This window comes from Amphiprion ocellaris, chromosome 22, assembly GCF_022539595.1.
Source record: "Amphiprion ocellaris isolate individual 3 ecotype Okinawa chromosome 22, ASM2253959v1, whole genome shotgun sequence".
Classification (NCBI taxonomy): Eukaryota; Metazoa; Chordata; class Actinopteri; family Pomacentridae; genus Amphiprion; species Amphiprion ocellaris.
Genome location: NC_072787.1, coordinates 21,748,411 through 21,761,069, shown reverse-complemented (window position 1 = coordinate 21,761,069; position 12,659 = coordinate 21,748,411). Strand labels below are relative to the sequence as shown.

General features: G+C 36.2%; 1 protein-coding gene across 1 annotated transcript; it reads right to left on the bottom strand.

Moving 5' to 3' along the window:
* Positions 1–2,751: 2,751 nt before the first annotated feature.
* Positions 2,752–9,989, bottom strand: LOC111570850 (retinol dehydrogenase 12-like). The gene is made up of 7 exons (XM_023273795.3): positions 9,843–9,989; positions 9,447–9,559; positions 6,275–6,430; positions 6,078–6,182; positions 4,977–5,186; positions 4,366–4,558; positions 2,752–3,567 (listed from the first exon to the last, which is right to left on the bottom strand). The coding sequence occupies exons 1-7, from the start codon at positions 9,848–9,850 to the stop codon at positions 3,465–3,467; spliced, it is 888 nt and encodes a 295-aa protein (XP_023129563.2). The 5' UTR covers positions 9,851–9,989; the 3' UTR covers positions 2,752–3,464.
* Between the last annotated feature and the right edge of the window lie 2,670 nt (positions 9,990–12,659).

Here is a 12,659-nt window from a genome sequence, read left to right as displayed (position 1 = left end):
ATTTACAGTAAAGAGCTGGCAGCTAAAGTTGCCAGCAGCGCACTGTTATTTTACAGTAAATGAAAACGTGCTTGATCTTATATGCTCTTGCAGAACAGCTCCTAATTTAATAAATTTTATGTTACTGTTTTTTTAATAAACACATTTTGGTTGTGTAGCCAAACCCTAATATAGCTTGTGTCTTTTTATCACAGAATTTCATTGCTGTCATGCACTTTTTGATGGTTTAGTGTAACATTGGTTAAAGTCTACTTTTTACCCTTTATGTACATGACAGAATTCAAAATTAAAATGAACTAAGATGTTTTGAGTTTTAATGAATATTTGAAATTGGGAGTATGTGTACTATAATGTTTGCTCATTTGGTTTTAATATATAAGTTTGAAGTCTTACAAATTTTAGAAAGTAAACACCAATGATCCTGAAATGACTGCTTTTGTGTTATGTAACCTGCATGAAAGAATTTTTGCAAATAAACCAACCTCATCGAGTGTCAGCTTGATTTATTGTGTCAAAGTGAAACAAAACATTAACAACAAAGACATTAGAAAAGTTATGACAACATGTGAGCACATGTTCCATCAACGATGACAATAAACAGTTTCTGTCAAAAAGCAGATTGAATATCTGTGTGGTAAAAATAGTCACATAGTAAAACAAACTGACTTAATAAGAGAAATAACAGATTTTCTGTAATTGTGATTTTGTGTGAATTTGTGATACAAGTTTGTTTTCAAAGAAAAACATGACTGTAAACACATAACAGATTGCTGTCTGTTATTTTCTTCACATTTGTTTTGTTTCATTTCTTTGTTAAATTTACAACAAATCCATGTGACTTAAATATCCATCAGGAGAACAATGTCTTAGTCCACATAATGTGATAAATTATCTTTGCATTTCCTGGTATTTCTGTCCATTTGATAAAGAAAAATACATATTATTCTTTAGTGAAAGAAACCCCAATTAACAAAACAAGTTTAAAAAGATGGAGATTTTTCTTTGGTGGTGGCTAAAACCATTCTGGGGGCACCTAAAATTCCTCTGTACAAAAGAAAAGCCTTGTATATTCAAATATTTTAGTTTTTTTTTTTTAAATTGGGAGGAGATGAAGATGTCATTTTAAGAATTTCTAACCACAAACATTTTGATGGAAAACTCCCTATCACAGAAACAAGATGCTCTAAAGTGGATTTTTATATGTCTGAATGTGTCTGCAAGGATTTTTAATATCATTACTGTCTAAAGAGAACTTATGTGGTTGCTGTAGTTTAACATTTTGTGTGATCTGCACATCAGTATACTCAGTCTGATGCTGATAAAGCACAAGCAATGTGAGAGGATTGAAGTGTTAGGGGATTCCCACAGGCCACTTGGTTTGTCTGAGCAAACTCCAAAGTTTCAAGATGACTCAGAGCTCAGTTCTTCCCCCTTCTTTATTTTGATCTTCTAAAACCACCTCTACTACATGGTCTTTCTGCTTTTTTCCCCACATTCATCATTGCTTTATTTTTGCTCCATTAGCAACCATGTTCCAGATTTAAAAACCAAATACTGAAGGAAAGATTGCTGCTGACTTTAGCATCCAACAAACATTTCAGCCACACTTCACTGAAGCACATTCAGCAGCAGTGTCTCTTTCTGGGGTTATATATCTGCTTCCCACACCTGGTGCTAATCCACAATCAGTGACTCCAATACCAGGTAGCAACACACCTGGCATTCATGACAATCACTGGACACTTTAGAGAAGGTTCACAGAATGAGTCAACACTTTTATCCCTGTACATTTTATACACCCAGGACTGAGGTGGTCAGCAGTGATCAGGTCTGATTTTAGCAATGGGTTATTCTTTAAAATAATAATAATAATACACACAAGGAAAATAATGCTCAGGAAACTCTTTGAGACCACTGTATCTACAGTATATACACACACATTTACAGTAAAGTTTAAAGCACAACGTACCCATCAATGAAAGCAGCCTTGGCTGTTCGGGATTTACCCGGTTTGGTGTCATCGGGGTCGTACCACCTGGAAAAGTCAAATCTGTCTTTGGGAATCGGCACGGAACAGTTTCTTCCATCAACCAGAACCTTCCAGAAACTGTCAAGCCCTTCTCCTGTTGGGAAAAATATAGATTATTACACATAAAAGACTTAAAAGCTCCAAATCACTACTTCTTTGTGGGAGAAAAAAAATATTTTGACCACAGTAGCTAAATTTAAACCAAGTGAAATGGAGAAAAAGTAGATTCAATAGATTGTTATTTTTTTCATTTATTTATTTTAGAATTACCATAGTTTCACTTGAATAATCCTGGCGGTTGCTCAGAGGTTGTATGTCTCAATTTAAATCATAAACTTTCAGAAATAATCTAAATTGTTGAAACCTTGCAAATTGTCCTCAGTATTAGAATTTTCTGATACCATATTGACATTTTTTCCCACTACTTTTCTTAATATACATTGTGCAAAACAACAAATCTGTGAAATGCAACTTAATCAGTAAAATAAAGCCAAAGGCTCCAGATGATTTGAGATGGAATCACCCATTTTGAAAACCCTGAAACACCTGACAACCTCATAATATTACAGGTGATATGTTCAGGTGCACCAATTGATGCATTTTACAAACTGGCTAGTATTCTTTTATATTCAAAATATGTGTTTAATCCCCCCTAAATCTTTGGGAATGTATACAGTAGTTAACTCAATGTCAAGCATTTGAAAGCACAGACAGAAACAAAGTTATGGAGTGTAAGAGTGAGTTTATGTCAGAAAATACAGACACAAAAAATCCTTTAAGACACAGAGAAGAATGGGGTCCAAGTCACTGAAGTTTATCCCTAAAGTATTCCACTAACTGCATTGAAATAACCTTTGACCAGCTTTTATCAAAATGAATAGAAAATCATTTAAACTTATAGTAAACTGGACACATCAAGATCAGAAACTTTACATAAAATATACAGTTACATTGATTAATTGTGGTTCTTACGTAAAATATACAACATTCATCCAACATCTATATACCACTTAATCCTTATTAGGGTCACAGGGGGGCTGGAGTCTATCCCAGCTGACTTAGGGTGAAGGTAGGGGACACCTGGACAGATCATCAGTCTATCACAGGGTCACACATAAAGACAAATAATCACACTCACATTCACACCTACAAGTAATTTACAATTATCACTTAACCTGAGCACGTTGTTGGACTGTGGGAGGACATGCAAACTCCATACACAAAGATCCCAGGCCCAGGCCAGAACGCACTGGGGATCTTCTTAGCTGTGCAGCTCATACATATACAGCAAACGTTGGAAAAATATACAACTGAATGTAAGTTTATTAGGTCTTTTGCACCTTATTTCCTGGCAGGCAGTAGAAGTGAAATCTGATATCAGTGCATCAGTTAGCAGAGAAACTCTGTAAAGATTTTCTTTTCCTTCCAGGTTGGTTCATTCCCATGTTATGTTGAGCATACGGCAGCTCAGCTCCCACAGCTTCTGTGCCACGTCATCGTCTTTACCAGCAGAGGAGCAGCTGGTACGAGTACAGTCACTGCAAGCAAGGACACATTAGATAAGTGAGTTAAAGTTTAGCTAGACTATCAGTGATCTATTTACCTTTAAATATAAAGTCTATTCTTTGCAAGTTAATATTAACTGTAGCTGCTTTTTTCTAAAATTTCACACTAGCAAAGTCAAATAATGATTAATTCAGTAGTCCATGTTCATCCCTCTCCAACCAGTTTCGTTATTATATTGTACTAGTGGGTGAGTGGTTTCCAAAATGAGGTCCAGATCCAACAAAGCCTTTGGAAATGCAAACTGATTAACAGGATTAGTGTTGACTTATTCTTGCTAGGAGGAAAAATGACACTGACAAGTTGCTGTAAAACACTGTTTCATTTGTTTTGGGTTTTTTTTTGCATTTCTTGGCTAAAATTCCATGAAAAATAAACTTTTCAGGATTTTATAATTCAAGTGACCTGTAAGTAAACTACACCTCTGCACCTCTTTTTGTCTCCAGTTAGATTTAGAAAAAATCTAGTCCATTATGGGAGACTCTGTCTAATCACAACTCTTTTCAGAGAGTGTTTCATACTTATTGGCTGTTCTATGAATGCAGATGGTGGAAAACCTGATTCAATAGCAGAAACTTCTGCAGGAAAAGTTGCTTGTCCAGCATTGACAACAACAACCTACACTCCAAAGCAACCCAATAAAAAAGATGACCGAGTGTGAAACAGAAAAAAGAAAGTCTTTCCCACCTTTCCAGATTTTGCCTACAGCAGCTGTTGAAAGTAAATGTTTAATAAACTAAAATGTAATGTCTGTGCGCTACACTGAAGTGTACCTGTAGTATTGACCGGTCTCATTCACCAGTGATGGTTCCACGGCGCAGTAGATTGTCGTCTGAGCTCCCTGGACAGAGTTTTTGGTAAAGGGCTTCGCTATCTTCATGATGAACTGCTGAGGGCCGGTGAGATGACGCCACAAATCAGTCTGAACAACCCCAGGATGGAGAGAGTAAGTTGTCACATCTGTGCCTGTTTTAAAAAAAAGAAAAGTAAAAATTGAGCTTTTGAGGAAAAAATAATTACAGAATAAACAGTGCTGCATTGTGTTGGCCAATTTTCTGTACAAATCAAACTAAATTAGTTAATCAAACTTCAGGCATGTCTGAAGGACATAAAGTCCCAGATGACTTGCAATTTTCTTCATTTAAATTCAGACAACCATCTCGTCTTAAAGGTTTTTTTTTCATTTACTGTTCTTTCCCATTGCATTGTTGGATTCTCTGTTCTTTGTTTAAAACTCATAAGGCCTTCACCTTACTCTGTTAAGTTCTATGAGAGATGACATATGTTGTGAAATGGTGGTATAAAAATAAAATTCAACTGAAATGAATGCGGCCAGATGGTCCAAAAATGGATAAAATAACAGCGATAAAGTTAAATAACACACCTTCTAGTCGTTTAGCCAGCGATCTTGAGAAGAGGATGTTGGCCAGTTTGCTCTGGGAGTAAGCTTTGCGCTTGTCGTAACTCTTCTCGCTGTTGATGTCCTCCAGATTGATGGAGCCCCAGCTGTGAGCCATGGAGGACACGGTGATGATCCTGGCTGGTGCCGATCTTTTAATCAGGTCAAGCAACATGTGGGTCAACAGGAAATGACCTGGAGAAGAAGGCAACGTAGCTTTCAAATTCAATTCTGAGTTACAGAAAAAAGAGACGCATCGCAACTCAGTTTTTAATGTGTTAACTTAAGACAAAGACCAAATAAATGGATTGTTGCACAATATCCAAGAGTTTGTAGCAGGGTTTTTTAACAACAGATTTCAAATTTACACACAAGGCAGTTAGCAAAACAACGACAAAAGAAAAAAGTTTGACAGGCAAAATGTTCTGAGCTGTACTCTTTATCAAGCTAATAAAAAAAGGTAACCAATATTTATCAATAAAAAGAAAATCAGTGCTAAATAATAAGGCAACATAGAGCACTGCATACAGCTGAAAGTAAAATACTGAATAAAATGCTCTTTGTAGTAAGTCTTTCACACAAGACAAAAAAAAAATTCATATTTGCACTAATATAAGTACATTTATAGTATATTTTCTCTTATAAGCAAGTAGGATCTAAATAGCTGTTCAGTACATCAGTATTACGTACAATTTTGCAGTAAATGCATTCAAACAACAACATAAAGAAAGCAGTGTTGCAAAGAAGCTGCTAAGTGAGATCCAATAATTAAATTGAGTATGAATATGTCAGTCTGCCACCTAGTGGACATTATATGGAGTTATAGTAACTTTTTAAAGCACTGATACCTCCCTGTTGAAGAAGAAGCAGCAAACCCTAAAGTTACAGTAATAAAATAATACTGGCAGTCAACATGACAGACAAATCCAAATAAAGAGTCACTAACACGAAGAATTTCTTGCTGTAGTTCATTGTCTAGATGAGGATTCATGTGTCAAATGAAGACTAAATCTGTGGCACCAGCACAAGCCATCTGTGGTTCAAGTATTTCTAAATTCAGTCCTTGCTGGGTTTTTTTCTATTTACCAAAGTGATTAACACCAATCTGCGTCTCAAAGCCGTCTGCAGTTTTCCCATAAGGACAAACCATCACTCCAGCGTTGTTGATGAGGATGTTGAGTTTTGGCTCATCTGTAGAAAAAAAAAAGAGAACAGTGAGGTAAAACCTTGTTGCTTTAAAGCACTTTTACACCCAGAGTTTTCTCAGGAAGAAATGATTTCACCTCTGTTGATGGCTTCAGCAAACTCTCTTATGGACTTGCTGTCAGACAAGTCGAGTTTCATGCACTTGACGTTGTCGTTGCCTGAGGTTTCGATGATTTCTGTCAAGGCCTCCTGTGCTTTCTCCATGTCTCTGCATGCAATGATGATCTTTGCCCCTAAACAAAGGAACAAACAACAGATTTACAACAGCGTGGGCCATATGTGTGTAAATATACAGATTATTTGTGTACATGAATGCATAGAGTCAACAGATACACAAATAACATGTGGATAAATGGATACACAGCACCCTCTCGTGACTAAATGAGTACATTACTTTATGCTTCATAGATATGAACAGGAAGTCTCCACAGAGAAAGTAAGAAACATGACCAATATTCACTAAATAGAGAAGAAAACACAATAAAAATGATGCATAAGGACAAGATGAACCGTCTTATACATATTATAAGGAATTATATTAACATTAAGCAGCTCCAAAAGTTAATCTTTATTAATATAGTCTGATTATGTGTGGTTAAGTATTAAATAATAGATTAAAGTTATTTTTTTTACTGTAAATGTCAAAAGTCACATTTCCACCTGTAGAACTTGTGACTGAAATTCTATTTTTGTAATTAAAGCCAAGTATCAAACTCCAATGTTTTCTGAGTTCAGTCTAAATGTCTAACTTTGAGTATCAGAATGACTGTATTTGATTTATGTACAATTTCTGTGTGGTATGGAAGATTTAAAATGCCTAAATTTAAACAAAACTGTCAAATAAGCGTCGTGACATACAATACACATAAATTGTTACTCATATTTTCTGCATATGTGTGCATTTACAGTGGCAGAAATAAATAAAAAACAAATTCAAAGGGATATTTATTTACTTTTTCGTCTTTAGCAACTGAATTCATTGTTTTTCTATTGTGACACAACTTTTCCAAGATGCCAAATAAAAAATAAAAAACAACTGAGATAACACGGGCATTTTTTTTCTGCTTTGAAAGAGACCTAATGAGGTCATATCAGAGCTAACCTCTACTCTACTAACCCCAACACAATCTCTTACACAGCGTTTCTTTCAAAGGTCTTGCTGAAAAACGAAGCATGTTTCTGGGGTTTACCTTCCACATTTTTCACAAAGTAGCTGCTAAATTAAACAGAAACCTTTATGATTTGAAAAAAGAAAAAATAATCTACCATGAAGATTGAACAGCATGGCAGCTTGGGTACTTGTATCTCGTTTATATCTATAAAACTGACCAAAAATCTTGTTCAGAGTCAGTTTTACACTTTCACGACACTCTTTTTCTTCTGTCCTGCTGTTATTATATGTCTGGACTAATCAAACTCGACTCATTTGGCGATTTGCCTCTTATTTCTGGGCTTATGGGAAATAGTTTTTTTTTATTAAAGTCCACTTAAAAACAGAAATATTACATTGAACAAACAAAAACTGTTGTCGTCTTTCTCTTCACCTGTGGCTTCTGCCATTTAAATAAACCTGCAATTTAATTTGGACTTTCACAGTCACTGGTCAAGGCCACACTATCAGATAATTAAAGCCACATCCTAGGGATAGACCGATTATCATGGCTGATTTTTGGCGTTCTTCCGATTATCAATATCGATATTTTATTGGCCGATTATTGACCAAATAAATGCACAGGTCTGATGCAGCCTCCTCTCTCTGTCTGTCGTAACTCTGTGGTCTCAGAAATGTTTTTCAAGCAGCAAAAACAAGAAACACAAGCCATCAAAACAAACCAGGAAAGTATCTCCTCTCACAGTGGCTAAGGCTATGCTACCAGCTAAATTAGAAGACAGCCACAGATTAACCTGAAATAGAGTCTGGAAATCAGTAATTTATCAATAATAAAGTTTTTTTTCAATGAAGATAACGTTAAATTCATCAGAAATTAAATCTATACATTGTTAATGTGGTAAATGACTATTCTAGCAGGAAACAGCTGATTTTTAATGGAATATCTCCATAGGGGTACAGAGGAACATTTCCAGCAACCATCACTCCTGTGTTCTAATGCTACATTGTGTTAGCTAATGGTGTTGAAAGGCTCATTGATGATTAGAAAACCCTTGTGCAGTTATGTTAGTACATGAATAAAAGTGCGAGTTTCTATGGAAAACATGAAATTGTCTGGGTGACCCCAGACTTTTGAAGTGTAGTGTAAATAAACAACAGCAGACAGTTTTTCCAAAAACTACAGCCCCAGGCTGAACACATGATGTGAAATATACAGAATCATGTTGACAAAGACGCTTTTCCAAGTCTATTTTATATTGCTACACATCTCAGTGATGGTTTCTTGCTTTTGGAGGTCTGGATGACTCTATTAGCTGATAGCTGCCATAAAGAGACATCCTCAATGAACTGTTTTCTCTCACAAGAAAACAACCTAATTACTGAACAGCAGTGTGCAGCTTTAAGTCTTGACAGCTAATTAGTGCTAATTAGCTTATGTTAGCTTACAGTAAACAATAACTAGTTAAAAAAAACGAGGATTAGCTAATGTTAATACACGTCCACACGTCAGACACCAAGAACTGCCTGATGCCTGGATGCAGGACAACAGGATGGATGAATTTTGCTGTAAAGTTGCTGCTACTAATATAATCACTGACACTTCTGCTGTGCAAAATATCAAAAAGGTATATGGTGTCCATTCATATTAGTTTTTTCTTTCAAGTACAGCACACTAGATGCACACAGAGAATGAAAAAAACATATGATTGCATGAATTAGGTTTCACCTCCTCTTGTTTAAACTTTGGCATATTAAAACTGCCATAATATATAATAACTGTGCTCTAATTTCAAGCCACAAAGTCTTAAGAAAATGCAATTTTAATCACATTTTGTCGTTTTCTGCAGATCTATGCAACACCAAGTTTAGTGGAAACAAGTGAATAAAGTTAAACTTGAAGAGATGCATTTCAAATTTCCAGCTGTGCGTTTTTGGCTTATTTGGAGAAGAAAAAGATGTATTTATATTTTTGTAATGCTTTTATATTCCTTCATGTGAGGCAGTGAAAATAGGTGCAAGTAATCATGACTAAGCAGAAATAAAACAGACAAAATATAAAAGAGGATCAGTGTGAGGTGCATTTTCAGTATTAAGAATCCAAATTTCAGACTGTGGATTTAAATGGCAGTCAGACTCACCTCTCTTCGCCAGGTCTTTGGCAGTTTCTTTTCCGATGCCAGTGTTGGCACCTGTGATCAGCACAGTTTTGCCATTGAGCTTTTCATCAGAGGACCAGGCTCTCCGGAGAAAACTTGGAGTAAATAGAGAAATCTCTGTGAATGTCTCAACCAGCAACATGGGTGTGACAACACAAAACACAGGAACAAATACGATAGTTTACACTCACCTGCAGCAAAGAAAACATAAATTAACATTGGCTTGCATCCATTAGCTTATTAATTTTAGTCATTATCTGAGAAAATTAAGATTTTAAAATGTCACCTGAGCAGAACTACAGTAAAATTACAGAATCTGTTAGGCATTTCAAGAATTTGTTTCGACATGTCAAGAATTTGTGTGAAAAGCTTCCTCACCTTGGCATTTTTATTTATTCCAGCGCTCAGGTCGACTGTAGAAATTCCTCAAAGCCAGGAAAAAGTGTAAAACTCGGTTTAACACCACATTTAACCCACAAACCTCCCTAAAGAAGCGTGAGTGGATTAAAAACTCGCAATCCGGAACTGACAATAAGTAGTGGTGGTCGAGAGGCTAGAATTTCAGCCAATCGGCTGCCCCTCCGTCAGTTTTGGACAACGCTGATTGGCTAAATATTATTTAAGGCCCGCCCTTTGCGATTCGTGTGTGCTCGATTGTGGGTGTGGGCTTCACGGCTTCACTGGAGGGGCGGAAAGTCGAGAGTTTGGCAAGATGTGAGTACAAGATGAGCTGGTCCCTGTATATTTTGGCAATTGGATTTTCCGTTCTGAAACGGGTATTGAAAAACAAAAACGAGTGGTTATTTGATTTTCGTTTTAAAATGAAAAAATAAAAATTGAAATACAAGGCCGTTTTTCCTTTTCATGATCAAAAAGGGATATACGAAACTTTAAAAATGCTTTGATTTTCATTTTATATTTAGAATAACAAAAAGTAAAATCAGCAAGAGACAGAAACGAAAAAAGGTCCGTTTTTTCATTTTCTCAGACCGGAAGTGGTCATCAGCAAGTGTGGAGCCAAACAGAGTACGGTGCATAGACTGTGCATATATATATTTTTTTTCGTTAGTTTTCATGGTCAGAATGAGAGATCAGGTGGCCGATCTTAAAATAAATCAATATAGATTTTTTATAGAGCGTTTTGCGAAGCCAGGGGGCGGGGTTACTTGATTGACAGTCCGGTCAGGAATGATTGACAGGTCCTATGGAGGAGGCAGCCATGACTCTGCTCTCCTCGTTTGGATTAATTCTGGTATAATAACTGTTGGTTTATTTATCGGTGGAGCAGCAGAACATTTTCCACAGACAGTTTTCCTGCCCGTTGGCTTATTTTAACCAGTTTTCTAACTTCGGCTGATTCTACCAGCAAACACTGAAACGACTCTAATTGGTAAGTTAATGTTTATTTTCGTATCGGTGCCGCTTTTACTGCACTTTATATGCAGCTTTAGTGTCAGATATAATGTGTGCTATGCACTCCAGATGTTGGTGGAGTTCATTTCTATGTGTGTTGACCAGAGAAGAGAGTTAGCATCCGGTAAATATTAGTTTCAATGTTAGCGATGCTAACCGAGCTAGCTGCTCAGTCGTAGCCTGATTAAAGCTAACGTAGCATTAAGCTAACGATGTTTGTGTTGTGCTTTATGTAAACAGCTGAAGTGTGTTGTGTCAGTGTAATGTGGTACATTTAGTTAATAAAACTGTCAGTGGAGATGCTGGTTCATATTAATCTAACGCTTAGGAAACCTAAATGTGATTAAAACAGTAAGGTTAAGATTTTGTGTTGTCAGTAGTCCTGAAAATCTGCTGAGTCTCTGAAGTTAAACTGGAGAAAATCATAAATTTACTCCATTACGGATAACGCTGTTTAATGACTGATGTTGGAGTACATCTTAGTGCAGATTGGAAAAATAACCTCCCAGAATATGTCCAAAGTAATGATGAACACTACAGTTATTACATTTAAATTATAGCACAGATAAGCTGGATAGTAAAATCCTCTCCACTAAAGCCAAAGTGACTACACATACCACATTATAGTCTAACCCCATAGATTATTATGTGGTTCAAAAAGCGCAAAATGATAGGATGTTGCCTAAAATTGTCATAGTATAGCATGTGGCTCTAAAAACGTCATAGTATAGCATGTCGCTCTAAAAACGTCATAGTATAGCATGTCGTCCGAAAAACATCATAGCATAGCCTGTCACTCTAAAAACGTCATAGTATAACATGTCGTCCAAAAAAATCATAGCATAGCCTGTCGCTCAAAAAACGTTATAGTATAGCATGTCGCTCTAAAAACCTCATAGTATAGCATGTCACTCTAAAAATGTCATAGTATAGCATGTCGCTCTAAAAACGTCATAGTATAGCATGTCGCCCTAAAAACGTCATAGTATAGCATGTCATCCGAAAAAACTCATAGTATAACATGTCCAAAAAACATCATAACATAGCCTGTCGCTCAAAAAACGTTATAGTATAGCATGTCGCTCTAAAAACCTCATAGTATAGCATGTCACTCTAAAAATGTCATAGTATAGCATGTCGCTCTAAAAACGTCATAGTATAGCATGTCGCCCTAAAAACGTCATAGTATAGCATGTCATCCGAAAAAACTCATAGTATAACATGTTCAAAAAACATCATAACATAGCCTGTCGCTCAAAAAACATTATAGTATAGCATGTCGCTCTAAAAACCTCATAGTATAGCATGTCATCCAAAAAATGTCATAGTCTAGCATGTTGCTCTAAAAGCCTCATAGTATAGCATGTCGTCCAAAAAACGTCATAGTATAGCATGTCGCTCTAAAAATGTCATAGTATAGCATGTCGTCCAAAAAACGTCATGGCATAGCTTGTCGCTCTAAAATCCTCATAGTATAGCATGTCGTCCAAAAAACGTCATAGCATAACATGTCGCTCTAAAAACGTCATAGTATAGCATGTCACTCTAAAAACGTCATAGTAGAGCATGTCGCTCAAACGTCATAGTATAGCATGTTGCTCTAAAAACATCAGAGTATAGCATGTCGCTCTAAAAACGTCATAGTATAGCATGTCGCTCTAAAAATGTCATAGCATAGCATGTCGCTCTAAAAACGTCCTAGTATAGCATGTCACTCTAAAAACGTCATAGTATAGCATGTCGCTCAAAAAACGTCATAGCATAGCCTGTCGCTCAAAAAAC

What these genes read in the sequence shown, in the direction of transcription:
- LOC111570850 (XM_023273795.3), bottom strand. An exon ending in CAAAGACCTGGCGAAGAGAG is followed by an intron (nt 6,431 to 9,446) that starts GTGAGTCTGACT and finishes TCCTTTGTTTAG; the next exon opens with GGGCAAAGATCATCATTGCA. An exon ending in GCTGGCTAAACGACTAGAAG is followed by an intron (nt 4,559 to 4,976) that starts GTGTGTTATTTA and finishes TTTTTAAAACAG; the next exon opens with GCACAGATGTGACAACTTAC.